Source organism: Mastacembelus armatus, chromosome 24, assembly GCF_900324485.2.
Source record: "Mastacembelus armatus chromosome 24, fMasArm1.2, whole genome shotgun sequence".
Taxonomy (NCBI): Eukaryota; Metazoa; Chordata; class Actinopteri; order Synbranchiformes; family Mastacembelidae; genus Mastacembelus; species Mastacembelus armatus.
This window is the reverse complement of record NC_046656.1, coordinates 13,978,487-13,997,713: the sequence shown is the minus strand read 5'-3', so window position 1 is coordinate 13,997,713 and position 19,227 is coordinate 13,978,487. Positions and strand designations below refer to the sequence as shown.

Genomic DNA, 19,227 nt, shown 5'->3' with positions numbered 1-19,227 from the left:
CCTTTCATTTCCTTTGGAGTAAACAGCCTCTGAAGGCAGCGTGACTCCAAATAGCCCATTTTTGTAATACTGATTTATTGTGCTATTACATTTTACCCATATTCTTTTTTTACTATAAAAATGATACTTGACACAATGCAGTGTGCCACCATCCTTCCAGTCCTCCATTTCTCACCTCACTAACTTTGACTCCATCCTAAATGCTCCAATCTGTTGCATTTATAACAGTGTCCTCAAAATCTCAGTCTTACTTGCGTAGTGAGACTTCAAAACAGAACCATACATTTCTATTACAGCTTAATTCATGAAAAGTCATGCTGATCTGGAAAGTTATTCCCTCTTTTTACCTATGTCTTTTTATGTTTTTCTTTTTTTTTTTTTTTTTTTTACATAAGGTTTGACTGTCTGTCCCTTTTATTATACTATCCCTCCCTCTTTCTCTCTCCCACCAGTCTCGTGAACAGTCAGACGATGAGCAAGAGGACTCTGTGAAGTTTAAACGGCTTCACAAACTGGTTAATTCAACACGCCGGGTCAGGAAAAAACTGATCAAGGTGGAAGAGGGCAAGAAACATGGCTCTGAAGGTTTGTAACTCTTAAGAGACGAATTTCTTTGATGGTTTAAATCTGAATGCCATATGTCAATTAATGTTTTGTGTGTTGTATTTTCTAGTCAAATTTGGGCCATAGTTTTTGGCATCACAGATTTCAGCACTACTTGCATTATTGTATACTAAAAATCTGTCGAGTGGAAAATTCACTGTCGATCCTTACTAAAAATATCTTAAAGCTGCTTCCATTGAAGGGTTATTGTAAATTAATAACTTGCGACCGTATTAGGATTTTTCCTTTTTTGCCAAAGTATTACATTCTCATCTATCATGGGTTTTGCCTGATACTCAGACTTAAAGAATGTGTTTTGAAACATTTGCTGGCTCGCTGTGGTCTGAAAAACCACAGATGTGTCATGGGACTGCACAGAATCTGATGTCTGAATCCTCCTGCATAACAAATTATATTTCTTTCTTTAGATTTTCTGAATCTGGAAGCAACTCCCACCTGTGAGGACAACACAGCTCTGTATACAGGGGTTGTAAAGAAGCCCCCTTCATCCCAGGAGGCCTCTCTGCCCTCCTTCAGCCAGGATCAACTCTCTTTGGATGGAGACACAGATAGTCTGACCACCTCCCCTTCCTCCAGCAGCCTGGACACCTGGTCTGGACACAAGCTGGTCAAAACCTTCAGTAAGTCTTCCAGCACCCACGGTCTCATCCGGCCCCCCAGGAGAACACCAGTAGGCTCCGGAGGCCTGGGAGGCTCCATCTCTGGCGTTGGCGGCAGTGGCTCTTCCTTCTCAGAGTTGGATGGCTGTGGATTGGACGACGAGGGGAAATTGTCACGGTCCACGACCGACAGCGAGATGCGGAAGGCCCTCAGCTCCATCTCCCATGGGGTAAGTAACAACGAGGCCCTCTACGCCTTCTATGGCCTCACCAAACCTCGTCCTAAACCTCATACCCAGTCCCGCCTCCTGATCTCCCTGGATGACGGTCCACAAGGCAGCCCCAAACACCAACCTGCCAGCAGACACCATGGCAGCTGGACACACCGGAAACCTGATCCAAACTATGCTTACTCCACCAAGCACCTTCTGTACCAGCGCTCGCGCAATGCCAAGGCATCTGTCTCCCCCATGTCTGTCACTCCCTCCTCCCCTGCCCGCTGCGATGTATCCAAATCAAAGGGTTTTGGGAGTGGGGGAGGGGGCTGGGTGTTCCCCTCTCGCAGGCTGCGAGGTCGAACAGCAGTCAGTGAGCTGAACATCACCTATGTGGTAGAACGGAGCCTGTACGGTCACCTCAACTGGGCCCAGCTGGTCCGCCCAGTTACCCTCAGCCGCGCTGAGCGCCGCTGTCTATTGGAGGAGGACCGCGAGGCAGACAGGAAGTGGGCGGCCAGTGTGGACCGCTGCACCAAGCGTGTGCTCTTGCGCATCCAGCAGAAGTCTGTGAGTTTGGACCATGACGTCGGCCGCCTCGTGTGAGCAGGATTCAGTGTACCTCAAAGTTGCAGAATAGCTCAGAGGTTATAGTAAAAGGTGCAACAAAGCTACACATACAAAAGACATAACAGGTCAAATGCCTCATCCATATAATTTAGTTTGCGTAAAGAGAAAAAAAAAACTATTGCTGCTGTGTTCAAGTATTGAAAACATCAAAAACTGGCTTATCTATCACAGATATAAATGTCCTTGGAGGAATGTCATCTTTTCTGACCTTTAATGAATGCCTTCTGGCTTCAGACTTTTTTATTTCAGCTGAATATGAAATGATTAGGGAAAGTGCAATGCCCCACTTTAGAGATGAAGTTAGAGCAGAGGTTTTATAAGTGCCTTTTATAAATGTCAGATCCCTGAAGAACACACCCACTCACACAGTCGCACTGATCCCTGTGGGCAGACGAGATGTCGTACAAGCTTGGAGCTACACACCTTAGAACTGCACAGGCCTTAGCCTCAGAGACATATTCAGTGAATGTCCTTATTACAGCAAGTCTTCAGTGTCTGGAGTTTCTTTATACTCATCAACTTTCAAATTGATCTTATAAGGCTTAGTATGGCAAAAATATGTGGAAACAACAGAAACATAGGTAGTCAACATATTCTAGTACTTATTAATACCACAGCGAAACTAAAAGGCCAGACTTGTAATGTTAACCAGTATGAAAAAGGTCTGGCTGTATTGCAAATACCTTAACTGTGGCATGTGTGTAGGTGGTGATGTAGAGGAGCTATCCTGCAGCTTTGAGGGTACCTGAAGCCTGTCATGTTCTAGTGAAATCAGTGGAGATCGTTCTCATCCAAAAACTCTCTGAGTCCACTTATTTCTGTTGTTGCTTTTCGTGTTATTTTTTGGCCCGTGCCTCTATGGTTGCAGATGTGAATTTTTTTTTTTTTTTCTTTCCTTATAATTATCTTCAAAAGACATTTTTCCTGGGTGCATGTCCATTTCATCAAACATTGCCATCGCATTCAAAGTTCTTTTTGGACATCACTTCAAACATGTTTGTTCTCTGCTTTTCCTGTGAAGAGAACTGTAGCTCTAAGTGGACTGCAGCTGTGCACATCCAATATAAAAACTTTTTTTCCCCATGTGCAGTGCCTTCTGACTTGGAGAGTCTTTGTCCAGGGCTTGTTGGATTTTAGCTGAGGATTTTAGAAGGAGAAACGCCATCAAGTGCCCCATCCGAGCGTTGCTTGCATGTCTGTGTCTGCATGTTTGTGTGTGACCCACTGCAGAGTCAGGGGAGGATTCAAAAAGTCAAATCCAGTTTATTGATAAGATCTTGGATCCTTTTATCCCTCTCATGACATACTTCCCATGTGTGTCTACCCCTTACCCTGCTGTTAATGTCGTGTATTTTTGCATATTGAACACAGTCATTATTAACCACAGGACAAATTGCATCAGACTGAAATGCAATGAACATATATTAATATATATATATATATATATATATTTCAGATTGGCCACATCAAGAAAGTCCAATATTGTCCAGTATTTTCTTCAGGGCAAGTCATAAAGCACATGACTGAAATGTTGGAGCTGTGTCATTATAACAGCTCATTTGCCTAAGACCCAGCAGTAACTTACAGTTTTAAAGAGGAGCACATGTAACAGTTTGTGTTACATCATGTCTGTTGGCTGTCCACAGTCCCATATGACATCATGTCCCCACTTACATATAAGCCATATACCCATGTACATTATTCAGACTCCCGCACATGTCGTGCCAAGCATGAGTCATTGTGAGTTGCCCTTCGGTGGGTGTGGATGGGGAATTCCTTTACCGCGAACTGTGTGTGACTCGTTTGATTGTGTTTTGGATCCCCCACAGAGAACGTGCAGCTTCGGAGGCTTTGACCTGTCCAACCGTTCACTCCACGTGGTCAACTCAGGTTCCGAGGCCAGTGTAAGTGCTGGCAGTACAATTTGAAGAGATTGTCAGGATAAACTCTGCTGCCACGTTAAATCACATTTTCTTCTGTTTTTCCCTTGTTTCTGTGATCTCCCTGCTCTTTGCCTTCTGCTGTTCAATCTCTCCTGATTCATATCGCTCTTTCCTTTCTCACTGTCATTCCCTTCCTTTCTGTCCACTGTCTATCCTTTTCTGCTCTCCTGTCTTCAAATCACAGAATAAAGAACAAGAGGCTATATACAGAGAAGTGGTCAAATCCCCCACAACATCACGAATTTCACTGGGCAAGAAGGTCAAATCGGTCAAGGAGACAATGAGGAAACGCATGTCGAAAAAGTACAGCAGCTCCTTCTCTGAGCAGGTTAGACAAACGCACTCAGTCATTTTTAAAATGTTGTGTTTGTAAAGATTTCAGATTACACGGAATATTCTGTTTACTGTGGTTTTTAGGACAAATTATTTAGTCTATGTATAAACATAGTCAAACCTTAACTTCATTTAAAATGGAACAGCAGATACATAAAAGGTCTCACAAATCAACACATTATGGGTTTAATCCTCAGCCCAGCTGTGAAGAAGGAAAAGCTCCCCATTTTCTGCAAACATTTAGAGGAAGTTTTGCAGTTTAAGCCACATATTCTGTCCAGAGGCTCCGGGTGGGTGGGGGGTATTTGTGTTAGTTACAGGACAAACATTGACCACTTAAACACATATCCATTTTCACTGTGCTCTCACTGGGCCCAGTGTGTTGGGTGGAGTGTGTGCTTAATGCTGAGCTCATACAGTGATGCAAGCCTTCCCCAGGCTAGCTCTTAGAAAATGAAGAATGTATAATGACTGGTTCTTCTGCTCTGGCCTAATTTTTGGCCATCCAGTGGTCCGATCCAGTGTTGTGTCCACCCCTACAGTTTGATGTTGCCCTGCAGAACGAGGAACATCTGTCAGTCATGGTGGCCTCAACACTATGACCCACTTTATCCTAGCATGAGTCGAGAAGCCTTTGGTTGGGAAAGAGCAAAGAAAAATGATTTGCAGCATCACACTCTCCCATTTTATAGACCACAGTGCCACCTAGTGGATTACTGAAACAAATAAAACACTGTGGACATAAGTGTTCTGAGCCAGCTTTTGTTGTTGTTTCATTTATGGAAAATTATCAGTTGACCCTTGTCAGGTAATATAAGGTGTAATATACCACTTTAAAGACTGATTTAATTCCTGTCAGAGTTCTTTAGATAGAACTCAGCCAAAACAGTTTTGGCTGATAGAAAGTCTTATTTATAATGACTTTAGGGTTTGAACATTTTGTTAACCCTGCTAGTGCAGCTTGAGTGGTTCAAAATATGTTTCACATTAAGGTTTTTCATAGTTTGTAAAATGTTAATAACTTATTCATATTTGTGCTGAAAATGTAATTTTATATGTGTACACACGTTTGACATCAAAAAGGATGAAAGAAATATTGACAAATCCTGTTCATTTGTCATTTTTTCATCCCTCTTCATGTATAATCTTCATCCATCCGTTTCCATCATTTTCTCCACTTGTCAACCTTAACTACACTTTCGCTCACGTACTTTTATCTCTCACATTTCCTTTGTCTTTCCTTTGTCTTTTTTAAACACATCTACATTCCCCTGCTCTTTTTCTGTCTTGCAGTCCAGCCCAGATGGAGCTCCTGGTTCCCCCCAGTCCCCTCAACCTGACACTGACTCTCTGGAGAAGCCGAAGCTTAAGGCTGGAGGTTCAGTGGAAAGTCTGCGCAGTTCACTCAGCGGACAAAGTTCAATGAGTAAGACAAGAAGCATTATTTTTGAAAAGGCAAACCTGCTTTTACAGAGTGAACTTTTTGAACGGATTACAGGGAGCATCCAGTACCTTTTATGACTCTATGTAAGTAGGCCCTACTCTAAACTTTTAAACAGAGACCATGTATTGAGAAATGCGTAACACTAAATGGTGCTCATAGCATTTGCTCCGGGCTCATTTCAAATACACACGAACTACTTGACCACTGTATATATACCAGTTTTGATTTTTGAGGAGTGATGGATGCACTTTTCTCTCTCTCTCTCTCTCGATCACACCCAATACCACCAGCTCCCCCATGTGCTGTGATCTCAGTTTTAAAGAGTTTTTGATCCCTCAGGTCATTGTGTCTAATTAGATCTTCTGATCACTTCAACCTGTTTCTGTCACGTTTGTGGCTAATATACCCTCCTGTCAAGCTGAGGGTGAATTGAACAGTTGGCCGACTTAGTGACTCAGATCCATAGAGCGTGCACAGAAACATGCAAGCAGACAGGCAAACATATGTTTATGATTAGGTAGGAAGTCCTGCCTGTCCAGTTCCCACACATCATGATTTCAACAGCCCTTTGTCAGATACTGAGTCATATGTAGCAAAAACTCAGCTTCTCCCTGAATCTGAAACACAAATGTTGAGTCATACCCTGTGTAGATATGAAAATGTTGTCTCTTTAGACTTTATGTAAATATTCACTTGTGTCTTTACATCTAGGTGGTCAAACAGTGAGTACCACCGACTCATCAGCCAGTAACAGAGAGAGTGTGAAGTCGGAGGACGGTGATGACGAGGAGCCACCTTACAGAGGACCATTCTGTGGTCGTGCCCGAGTCCACACTGACTTCACCCCAAGCCCCTACGACACAGACTCCCTCAAACTGAAGGTAAAACATATTTCAGGACATAGACATGATTATGTGAATTTGGATTCACTTGGATGCACAGTCAGTTGACACAGACTGACACAGTAAGTCTGGATCTCTAACACCCATGATCCGTTTACCCTTTTGGTTCATGGATATGATGACAGTTTTTCCAAGTTTGTCTCTGTGCTTCAGAGCAACCATCAATTTCAAAATGTGACGGCCAAAGCTGGGTGATTCTTTTTTTTTTTTTGATGTGTTTTCTTTGGTGATCTTCCAGCGTGGTGATGTGATTGACATCATCAGTAAGCCACCCATGGGAACGTGGATGGGGCTGCTGAACAACAAAGTGGGAACTTTCAAGTTCATCTATGTGGACGTGCTAAGTGAAGAAGAGGAGAAACCCAAAAGGCCCGTGAGGAGGAGGAGGAAGGGCCGGCCACCCAAACCCACCTCTGTGGAGGAGCTGTTGGAGCGCATCAACCTCAAGGTAGAACACTGTTTTACACATATAATGGTATATTTGGTACTTCCCTGCACGCAGTATCACGTACAACTTGTTGGATTTTACAGTATCATGTCAGTTCATAGTTTTTGATAGCAGCAGAGTGAAGTGTTTTGTCTAAACCTTGCTGAAATCAATGTATCGTTCAAAACTCCCACCAATCTGGCAACTTGGTAGTGGAAAATAATCCTTAAAGAAATGAAAATATTTTTTTAGGCAGATATCTTGAAAAGACCTTTGCAGGCAAGCTGAGATAAATATAGTGTAGGTAATTAAAGGCTCAAGAGTTTGGGATGTTTGATCTGACAGCGATGCATAAACATTAACACCCACATTCTCACAACCACGCCCCAAAAAATAACTCTTATCATTCATCAAATCCTACACATAGATGTGAGCTGGATATCATCTCCTCCCACACACGCAGCTAGAAGGCTTCCCCACACACAGGAGGAGATTGTGTGAATTGTCTATTTTATTTCAGACTAGCCTAAAGATAGAGTTACAGATTACAGATCCAAAGCACATCTTTAATGTTACAGCACAGGCTTCCTAAGCTTGTGAGTCCGGGTGTTACAGGGGCATAGTCACCACCAGATTCCTGGAGTGGGAGAGTTAGACTAAACATTTAAGAATTTCCAGTTTGCAGCCAATGTACATTTTCTAAACCAGGTATTTTAACCACAGTTTCCTTGTTATGTAGCTGGATAATGATGAAAAAGTAAAAACAGATTTCACTCCCACAATATTTTCTCTGCAATAAATGATTGTATTTGATTATTACCCTTGTTTCAACATAAGTGGTCTTTACTTAAAACATTGGATTGCATAGTTGTAATGAACTGGTCCACACATGTACCTTAAGTAAAACTAAATGGGTTTGCTTGTTTCTGTCTTTTGTCCATATTAAAAAAAATCAGTTCAGCTCCATAGTCTGTAAAAGCTAAGTGAGCTATGATTGAGCTGTCACAGGCAGAAGGCAGAAGAACATTGTTGTTGTGTCCCTCTGGAGTTGCTAAATAACATTTGGTTAAGTTGGCAAGCCAAAATTTGAAACACATCAGCAGTGTCTGTTGGTAACCATAAAGTGTAAATCTCCACACCCCTGTAAGTTGTGGCTGCTGGGTTCCCCATTTCTCTGTCACATAATCTTCTGGGACATTTCGGGAACATGTTTGAGTTTTCGAATGGGCAAAGAGACAAAAGATGCTGAGTGAGAGGACCCGGCTGCCTGCGTTTGTGTTACTTGGTGGACCTTTGTTTAGTCCTGCATCATCCAGCAGAAATAGAACAGACACACTCAGTTCTCCACTGTGGCCTCCACCATCGTAATTGATGGTCTCATTGGTGACACACAGTCTATGTATTCATCCAATGAAGTGTGTGGGTCACACAAACATAGAGCCCAGTAACATCTAAAGTGAAAGCAGTTGTGGGTGCTTTGAATGATATTGTCATCTGACTGTGCACTCACACTGGGCCTATCTAGATTTTAAATGTGTTTGTGTTAGTGTGTAAAACCGTCCATTGTGGTTAAATGGTACTTTTGTCTCTGCCTTCAGTTCTTCATGTTCCCACATTGCCATAGTGGGTTTCCCTTGCAAGTCCTGTTTGCCATTTTGGTCACAGCTATAATAGCTTGAGATTGTAGGTACACCCTCCACGCTGTGACTTTATTGGTACAGTTACCTCACAAACCTCTGCATGTCAGTCAACACGTTAAAGTGTTTATACTGTAGCTGTAACATGATTACATGTATCTAAGTGTATTTTGGCTCACAAGTGCTTTAAAAATACAAGATATGGATGGGAAATTTTGAGCAGATCAGATGTGTGCTGTGCAGTTTATTACTCATCCCCAAAGTTGTTGTTTCTGGACCCACTCAATCATTTCTGTCATCTAGGAGCACATGCCCACTTTCCTGTTCAACGGCTACGAGGATCTGGACACGTTCAAGTTGCTGGAAGAAGAAGACTTGGATGAGCTGAACATCAAAGACCCTCAGCACAGAGCTGTCCTACTCACTGCTGTAGAGCTGCTACAGGAATATGACAGTAAGTAGACTTGCACATTTTGGTTAGATTCCTGTGAAGACACCTGTTTAAGAGATGTAGTCCAATGCACTATGGACTGAGATCCTGCTATTTATTGGGAATTTTTATCACTTAAGTGTCTGTGTGGTGTACTGAAACAAAGAAGCCATTTTACTAGACAACTGGAAACAACTGTTACAACTTATGTTGATAGTGTAAGTGTATCACCAGTTCAGCTGCAGTGTTTTTGTCTTTGTGTTTTCAGGCAGCAGCGATCCAGAGCGCAGTGGCCTGTCAGGCTCCCAAGAGAAGCTGCTGTCTGAGGGTCGGGGCCTGGTCGGAGACTCCCCTCGTGACTCCGGGTGCTACGAGAGCAATGAGAACCTGGAGAATGGTAATGTTAGCTTTGCTTAGTCTAGATCACAATCCCCCAGGCCCCACTGGGATTTAGCCTGGCTCTGGCCAAGCCTGGGTCTAGCATAGTTTTAGCGCCACAGTGGCTCCTTTGCTTCTTTTCTTTCCCGGCTTCTACTTCTGCTCCATCTTTTGCCATGCTTCTGCATTCTAACACCCCAACCATCTCACTCTGGACCAGCATCTGCCAATCAAACTGCTCTTCTTGTTGCCATATCTGCAGAAAAGCCCCATCTGCACCCTCCTTTACCTCTTCTTGTGGGTGCTCTAGAGACAGCCCCTTATTATGAGAGACATTCTGATCTTTTACTATTCTTTCGCTCCACTTTCTTTACAAGTCTTTTCATCCTGTAGGCATTCTGTATCATCAGTGCCAAAGTCAGGGTGTAACTCAAAGGGAACCACAACCCAGACCATTAAGCCTAGTCTAGAGAGAGAGAGACCATCCCCAATGCACAGAACTGTTCTGATGAGAACAAACTCACTGCCCAGTCATGGACTCAGATTCCCAGCTTTCTGGCCTGCAGGTTTGAGGCTGTTAGGATACCAGGAAGATGATCATTAAAGAGTATTTCTGTTAAGTGTTTTTAAAATAGAAAATAGCCTGCAGGGCAGCATGTCAAATATGCCCATTTATTTGCAGTGGTGATTCTATGGCTTGAGGATTTTTTTTTTTTTTTAAATGTGAAAGTTAGGTAAACAATTCAAAGCTGCCATTTTAAATCTCTTGTCTTCATACTTGAAGATGTCATTTTCCTTGTGTTTATATTGCTCAATCGTACAACATGTGCCTAAAATAAGGTATAGATGAAAATATTTTTAAATTTTAGTGCATAGATTGTAAGAGAGTTCTGATTACAGAAGACTGAGGTCTTACTTGTGATATTTGTTTGGTTTTTGTTGTTTGTTTATTTTTAGGCTGCTCTATTTCTCTGCCTTAGACTGTATGGTTTCTTCTTCCACACAGAACATTCTTTTTAACAGCTCCATAATTCATAAACAACTGCTTTGTCAAACCTTGTCTTCTTTCTATATCTGTTGGGTTCCAGTGTAACTACTGGGTTTCCCCTTTATGTGTGTATGTGTCATTCAAGTACAACACCTAAAGTGTGCAATCTGCCATGGTAGAGATTTAAGTTGTGGAATAAAAACCACTTCTTTGAAAAAAGCTGCTTGCTTGATTTTTGTTTCGCCTTTTTTTCTCTCTGTTTTTTCTTCCATGCCACTAAACGCTGTTCACAAACTAGTTGGATAACATTTAGTAAATATTCTGCGTTTCTTCTCGCTGTTTCAGGGTTCCACAGTACTACTACAGTCCCATAAAGTCATGGTATTTATTAGTATGGAGAATTATAGTTGGCAAATCTTCAATTAGAATCCAAATGACAGAAGGTAAATAAAAATTCATTAGACAGATTTTGTCTTTAATATATTCTGCTTTGGAAGAGATGACACTGTGGATCCCTGAATGTATGCTCTTTTTAATCAACAGACTTTGAACATACATGTCTGATCATTTTTTCTATTATCTAGAAGTAGTAAGTATTTCTATTACCACTAAGACTTCTGTAATCTGTCTTTTGCTCATCATCTTCATATACATACATAATTTGATGATGTGATGACAAGTGATAGGAATGTTTTTGATTTACTGTGGTATTGCTGCTTTTATTTTATTTCAGTATAACATCAGACTACTGACCGCCTGAATTTACCTACAGTATAGTGCCACCAGCTGGCCAGATCCTTAACTTATCTAGTGAAACACCTTGACCCGTGTGGACAGGGACACATTTTAGCAGAAACATTTAAGATCACCAAAGAATGAATAACAGTAACTTTGGTCATCTTAATTTATATAACACTCTAACCAGGTCCGAATTTCGGTTTGTCCAATACTTTTGTCTATGACCAAATGCGTGCAAATTACACAGGGGATGTGTTTAATATAAGTTACCTAAATTGTTTTACATTTTCAAAAGTCTTTTGCCCTTAAACCAGCAAGATGGTTTGGCCCATGGGGGTCAGACCATCTGGTTCTTCTAATGCCTGATGGTGTTATGCGATAAGAATCTAAAACATCTAAAGTGCCTAAAATTTCTGAACAGTACTGTATATTCATTGTACTTTCTTTTTATTATTGCTTTCTATGCATTAGGTAATTTAACTTATAATGCCATTGACGATGTTGCAATATGAGCCAGTAAAATATGGTCACTGACACATTAGCAAAGATCTATTTTCCTAATTAATCGCCACACATCCTCAGCTTGTCTTGCATGTCATTTCCAAAGGGATGTCTTTAGAAAGTTAACAGACCTCATTTTCCTCTGATTTTATGTCTGGAAATTAATGTTAAAATTAAAGTAAATACAGAATCTCTTGGAATTTTCTCTTGGGGAACCTTTAAAACATTTCATGACATTCCATCTATTGAACGCCTTTCTATCATTCTGCCATTTAAACTCTTTAGCAAGCCACACTATGTGGCACCCTTCCATTTCATCCATCCATGTTGCTCTGTAATCCAAAGGATAGATGGTAAGTAGCTTCAGCCTTTTGTTGTTTTGTGTTTCTGATGTATCCTACCTAGTTATATTTATTTGGGATGCTGTTTTGATGACAACTAATCAGCCAGTTTCATCATAAGTCAAAAAGCTTATCTTTTTTCCAGGTGTATCCATTCTTCATAAATGCTTCTCTGCTTTCCACTGTGGTTTACAGATGAGACTTAAACAGTAAGAATCTACTGCTCATAGGAATGAGTTTGGTTTGGCTCTGGGAGACTTCAAATTAAAAATAGCTGGTGTTGTGAACTAGTTTTCCAATCATGCAAATCTACATAATGTGGATAATTTCTGTAATCAATTTTATTTTCTGTGCTTGACCACAATAGATATCTCCACTTTTCCAACAACTGCAGCCAAGTAAAATATAGGTGCCAAAATACAGCCAAGGCAGTAAAACATGGTCTGAGTCATTCACAGTCTATTAATATGAATCCTATTTAAATATTAGTGAATACTTTGCTGTTGTAAGCATAAGAAATCTATTACCTGTTAGTATTTCACATGAGGAGGAAATGTTGGAGCTGTTTTGTCAATAAAGACATTTGGATACATTAGGGTGAGGATGAATGTTTTTGTTTTGCAGGTAAGAGCAGGAAAGTTTCCCGTTCCAATCGTTCTTCAGCAGGCCTCCAGTCTCCAGACTATCCCACCCTACCCATGACACTTTCAACTGAGGCTCTACAACAGAACGGCAAGAACCAGCGCACTAAGTTCCCCAGAAGTTTCTTCAGCAAACCATCCCTGAAGAGTTTCAACCTGCTGGGGCTACGCAAAGCTCAGAGACAGTCCCCCATCCCAGCCAGCCGCAGCTGTGAGGACCTGGACGGACCCTCACAGCCCACCGGACCCTTGAAACGGTCCCACTCTCTGGGAGATCTGCACTGGGAGCACAATTGTGAGCAGAAGAAGGATATGGGTGTGGAGCTTAAACCCACCAGAGAAGGACCCAAATCAGGCAACAGTAGCCCCACTAAGGGCTGTAAAGATGAGGGTTTCCCAGCTCAGAATGGGGCTCCAACAATCAGCCCTAAAGGAAGGTCTGAGAGACCTCCCATACCTTCCCAGCTGCCTCTCCGTCCTGCTTGTCCCAGGACCCAGTCCCCCGGTTTTCCAGAGCCCCTTTCCAGCCCTAGTCCCCCTGAGTTTGGTGGTGAAAGGGTTATTCGGACTCACCCCAAAAAGCCTCCAGTCCCCCCTCCTGTTCCTGCCAAAAAGTCTAAGGAAAGACTAGCCAATGGCCTTCGCCACCCCCCTCTCTCCCTCCCTTCCTCACCATCTCCCACTCCCTCCCCAACCCACACCTTTACCCGTTCTCAGCCCAGTAGCCCTGTAATTCGAAGCAACAGCCCCAGTGCCCCTGCTCTGCCTGCCAAGACCCCGAGCACTCTCGCCAGCCCCTCTGCCACCTCATCAGCGTGTGAGGAGTCAGGCACTCCACAAGTGGTGCAGCCCCCATGGCTTTCAGATCTGGGTGGAAAGGTGGCTGTTGCAAGAAAAATTTCCCATAACAAGATGAGTCCTGATCTGCTCACCCTGCTTGAACAACGGCTGCAGGTGGAGGGAATTGATTTAACAGAGGAACCCTACTCAGACAAGGTTAGTGGCATTAATCTAAACACAAAGCAATACACCACCGCTAATACTTTTACTACACACACTCACACACACACACACACACACACAGAGGTATAGAAATAAGGTTAAGAATAGTACACTTAGAGCTACACTTAACTCAGTCACTTGGATTCGAATTGCTCAGTGTTTAGGCCAACATCATCAGTGGTTTCCTTTGGAGTATATTTACTGTAATAAAACACTGATAGAGTCTAAAGTTTGTGTGTAGATGCCTTTTTGTATGCAATGGCATTTATTTTTAAGTGAGGGTGTGTACCTGTGTGTACGTGCAATAATAAATACGCTGTCTTGAGCTTAGGGGGAAAGACTGTGGGTGGAGTTTCACTCTGATGCGGTTGAGACTAAGTTTATGGGCTGAATCGTACTGAAAGCAGACGGTGTCATAAAACCCTCTGCCACTCACCAGAGCCCTTTAACATGGAAAAGCCCCTGACGCTGGCAGGAAAACAACATACACAAACACACTGCAAAATTAGGAGATGAGGTGAGAAACAGTGCGTTAGACCGCAGTACTGCTCTGCTGGATTGCTGCTAGTCAGAAGTGGACTGGCAGAGACTTGACGCTGCTGCTGTAGTAGCAGCACGTAGGTTTTGACTGCACCAGTCTCAGTGCTACATTATTAAAAATGCTTTTAAACATGTTTTGATTCAGCCCATTTTATTATTTAACATTGATGGCCAGACATGTTTGGGCTGTCTGAAAAACATGTTTTTATTGTACTACTGAAACTAAGCTATCAGAAAAATATTACTGTGGTTTTAAAAAAAAAAAAAAAAAAAAACCCATATACCATAAATCATTTTGGCAAGAAATATCCAGCCTTAGGCAAAATAAAAAACACATCATCATGTTATTTTGCATCTTGAAACTTGTTCCATTTGGCCATTAAAAGGTGACCAGCACCGTATAATCCAGAGGGATCAGTTCCCCTACCCACTAATCCTTCCATCCTCAAAAGACCTACAGTCCAGTTTGACCAACCAAAACCTGGCCTTTCTGGAAACATGCCAGCACTCAAGGGGTCAAGACAAACAGGATGAGAAAAGTTTAGGACAGTTTTCTATCTACTTTATCCTTCACAGAGTCAGTGGTTATACATCAATACATCAATGGTTGATTCATTTTGACAGCCTGATTCTTGTACTTCCAGTGTTTAGTCATTAGGGCATGGGTCATTTTCTGTATAGGAGGCAGAACAAAATACCTCAACATGAGTTCAATTATAGTGTCTACTTTCCATTGTCTTTGTCTTCCTCTTTTCTTAACTCTGTAGAATTATGCTCATTATCTTACCAGAGTTTGTTCTCTACTGTAATTTGACACCATTAGTCTGCTTCAATAATTCATAAGAAGCAGGATCCCAGACTGCATAAGTCAAAATGCTCCATTATTTATCTTACTTTGTTTACCTTTAGCCTCCCACTGGTTTTCTATCCAGTGTCTTTGATGCATTCAAATATCTTCATTAAAACTATATGTATTTCCATATAGCCACCTTCAGTCTCACTCTCTCTACCCCTTCCTCCCCAGCATGGCCGGTGTGGGATCCCTCAGCCGCTGATGGAGCGTTACTCTGAAGACTTGGAGCAGCCTGTCAAGGACGTGGCCTCTTCCATGGACCAGCTCCGAGTCAAAGAGCTGCGTAAACAACACCGCATGGCTGTAAGGCAATAACACTGGAGTGCTTTATATCAGAGACCTATATGAGACTTTTGTGAAACAATGTTGCGTTATAGTGCTGTATTGATAGATATTTATTGAGGCTGTACTGAGAAGTAACAATGCAGGCTGAAAAGCAGGCCAGTTAAGACATTAGATTTCCTGTACCCAAAAAAGCATGATTACATGATTTGATAACGAAAAGTTGGCATTGAGGAACACAGTTGGCAGTAAATGAGAAAACCTCTGTTTTTTCACTACAGATCTTTCTGTATATTCAGTAATGTGACATCATCAAAGCTACTGCAACTAATGCTTCATTGTCCAACTGTGTCGCTCAGATCCCCTCTGGAGGTTTGACTGAGATGTGCCGAAAGCCTCTGCCCTCAGGTAACGTCAGCACAGTCTCTGATTGGCTCATCTCCATCGGCCTGCCCATGTACGCCACATCCTTGGCTGCAGCGGGAATCGACACGCTGAGTCGTGTGGCCTTGTTGTCAGAGAGCAGTGTTTGGGAAGCTGGGGTGCGGGATGAAAGACACGCCCGCCGGCTGGTCAGTGAGGCACGACTGGTCAGCGCGCACAGAGAGGTGCAGTCCTAATCATGTTGGTGGATAACAGGTATCAACGTACCAGTCACTACTGTCACATTTAAATATGGGAAATGGGTGAGCACAGGACTTAACCACGCAGATGACCACAGCACTACAGTACTTCCTGTCTCACACGCATCAAAAGGCTTACAGCCACCCTGCTCTCTGATTATCACTCTTTCTCATTCTGTTTTTTCCTAAATGTTTACGGCATTTGTTAGGAGTTTCTCCTAACAGCCAAGACGAGATATCAGATGCCTTTTAAAAGACTGTAGGATCACTCTGTGGGATGGCTTCGATCCTGAAGAAACCCCCAACGTCTTAAAATAGAGACTTGGATCTGCCTTTAAGGAAGATAGCACACTCTTTTGTAGGGATGTTTTTTAAAATACAGAAAGATGTTTATTTCCTGCATATTTCATAAGTGCTTCATTTTCATCTCTTGTGGCAAGGCAACGTCATCTAAGGGTCTTTTATGGAATTAGTTCAGCCAAAGTGATTTCCTTCACATTCAGCGTTATTGCCACTAACAGGTTCACAATGACAGAATTCACTTAGTGTCTGGACTTCTAATCAACTAAACACAAACAGCAAACATTGGATAATGGACAGTTATGAAATGGCTTATTTTGTATTATGTTTCTGTATTATAGCATAATGCATATCTTAATTTTCAAATGATTTATGTTAAAATTTGTGTTTGCCTTTTGAAGTTCACAACTTTTTATGAGCTGAAGCAGCTGCCATCACACATTTATGTTTCATATTATACTGTATGTCCTACTTTACTTCATATCTTGGGATGCACACCCAGCTCCAATATGAAAATGAGACTCACAGAAAAGCTCTGTTTTACAGCACAATTGTCACAATCAACTTTCCAAGCGACAACAACATTCCCTGTCTGAGGATAATTAAGTTGTCTTACCATTATCAATGAATACACAAAGATAAAACATACAGTGTTCACATTACCAGGACTGAGGCTGAACTGCACTAAGGATGCAAGCGTTTTGTTCTGAATGTGTCCAAGTCTGAAAAATCGAAAGAGAGATTTTATGAACACATGTACAAGATCATACACATGGATGTGGACTACAGGACATGTTTCTGAGGGATTATGGTTTCTATTCTTGGGAAGCCCAGATAATAAACCACAAAACCACAGGCACCACACAGACATCACCCCATTTCAAACGTACCTCCACCCTGTTCAACACTGTAGAGTACATGTTTCATGGCGAGAGTTGCGAGACAAGGAGGGAGGAGAAAGAAATGTTCCAAAGACAGCTGACATCTGGGCTATCTTATCTGGAATTTATTGGACTGTCTACACTTTGGTTACAGCATTGAGAAATTAGATTTATAGCTGACTAATAGGCTGTGTAGGACTTCATACTGTAGCTATTAACAATGTAGGCATGAAATTTTTAATTGCAGTTTTGCTAGTTGCTTTGAGGATACATGGTAAAAGTAGTTATATCAGGTGAAAAGCTGACCTCCAATGTCAGCATACACTATGACACTAAATAGTCTTGGAAATCAGGGAAAGTTTGAATCGGGTCAGCCTGTTACAAAAACTCTGGGCCAAAAAAAACATAACTGGAAACAACTAAAAAATCCTTGCTCTTGCATGTGCACACTGCATAAAATATAGGTAACAAATATTCCTTATGCTTTTCCTTCTTTTTTTCCAGTTAGAAGGTTTTCTGTCTTAGCCAGAGCTGAATTGAAGATTTATTCCATGGATTTCATATTTAAAAATTTCACCAAGTATTATTGCTCTGTGTGTGTGTGTGTGTGTGTGTGTGTGTGTGTGTGTGTGTGTGTGTGTGTGTGTGTGTGTGTGTGTGTGTGTGTGTGTGTGAGAGAGAGTGAGGGGGTGGGCACTCGATAAATCTTTGATGCCTTGTTTCTCTTCAATCAAAGTGGTGCTCTGAAAAAGTGAGGGTGTGGGGGTGGGAGGTCATTATTTAAAAAAAAAGGAAAAGACCCAGGACGTGTTTTGCAAAGGATGAAAATATTGACACTGTAAATGCACTTTAGAGGGTAAATCTAGCTCTTTTATAGGCAAAATTGGCTACATTTTGGTCACAGGTCCATGAATGGACATTTGTTGTCAGGTTTCATAAAGGGTTTCAGAGGGTTATGCTAGTGTTTTAATTTAGTATTGACTCCCAATGCCAAGTTTAATTACCATTCATGAGTTAACCTGTTCCAGTTACTTACTTCCAGTTTGGTTTTGCAGTCTTATAAAAAATAAATTCTTAATTACATATATGAAATGCTTAGCAGACGTTTTACATTCTGTATATGTAATTGATATTTAAATAACTTATTTTTTTGCTTTTTTTTCATATCATCTGTAATTAGCTGTACTATATGAATAGCAATACTTTTCTGCATAATGCATATTGCTTTAGCCAGTGAGGAACTACAGTATGTATTGTAAAATATGTGTACAAATTATTTTATTTGGTTTTCATCTACCTAATGATTGTCCATACATATTTGCTTGTGTATTGAAAACAACAAAAGTAATGTCCATAACTATTTGCCATTCTGAAATATAATAAAATCTGTTTCTGGCCATAAACCAGCATCCTGATTGTCACAATACAGTTTCATACACATGCACAGACAAACACAGTAGTGGAAAGACATGGACATGGGCTTGTGGCTTTTCTCATCAATGTGCTAAATGGACACTCTTACTGTCAAAGGTTCAGTTAGTATAGACCTTAAAGACATTTTCTTGTCGTCTCTGGCTTGTGAAAAAAAAAAAAAAACTATCCACATACTCCGGATCAGGACAGTGAGTTCCTCTGCAGCTTTATTCTGAAGGTCGACTGCCTGCCTGGCTCTTGTTGCCGTGCAGCTGTTATAACTAGGCCCCACAGAAAACCGTGGAGCATCTGAGAAAAGTTTACTTGCACAGCTTCTGTCGCAGTCTGTGTTTGATATTCTTCTGACTGCAAACACACACAACAAAATAAAGTACTTCCTATTCTTCTTTAATGCATCTTCATTTGCTAGTTGCCTTTTTTTTTTTAAAAATACAATAGTTTCCTTCATACAGCTGTAATGAGCCACTTCACATCTCCATAGATAATTGTTCATCCAATTTAAAATAGCTCATGGGGAAAATATTGCATTAAATACTGTCTT

At 41.5% G+C, this 19,227-nt stretch overlaps 1 protein-coding gene across 4 annotated transcripts in view; it reads left to right on the top strand.

Annotated features, from left to right (window-relative positions):
* Positions 1-18,655, top strand: part of sash1a (SAM and SH3 domain containing 1a) — a 144,708-nt gene extending 126,053 nt beyond the window's left edge. For all 4 annotated transcript variants that reach the window (XM_026318115.1, XM_026318116.1, XM_026318117.1 and 1 more), the window contains 12 exons: positions 453-585; positions 1,032-1,453; positions 3,898-3,972; positions 4,196-4,339; positions 5,638-5,770; positions 6,500-6,669; positions 6,929-7,138; positions 9,058-9,208; positions 9,453-9,581; positions 12,755-13,767; positions 15,338-15,469; positions 15,808-18,655. In XM_026318115.1, coding sequence (XP_026173900.1) covers positions 453-585; positions 1,032-1,453; positions 3,898-3,972; positions 4,196-4,339; positions 5,638-5,770; positions 6,500-6,669; positions 6,929-7,138; positions 9,058-9,208; positions 9,453-9,581; positions 12,755-13,767; positions 15,338-15,469; positions 15,808-16,068 — 2,973 coding nt within the window. In that variant the 3' untranslated portion in view covers positions 16,069-18,655. The remainder of the gene's footprint in view (positions 1-452; positions 586-1,031; positions 1,454-3,897; positions 3,973-4,195; positions 4,340-5,637; positions 5,771-6,499; positions 6,670-6,928; positions 7,139-9,057; positions 9,209-9,452; positions 9,582-12,754; positions 13,768-15,337; positions 15,470-15,807) is intronic.
* Positions 18,656-19,227: the final 572 nt, after the last annotated feature.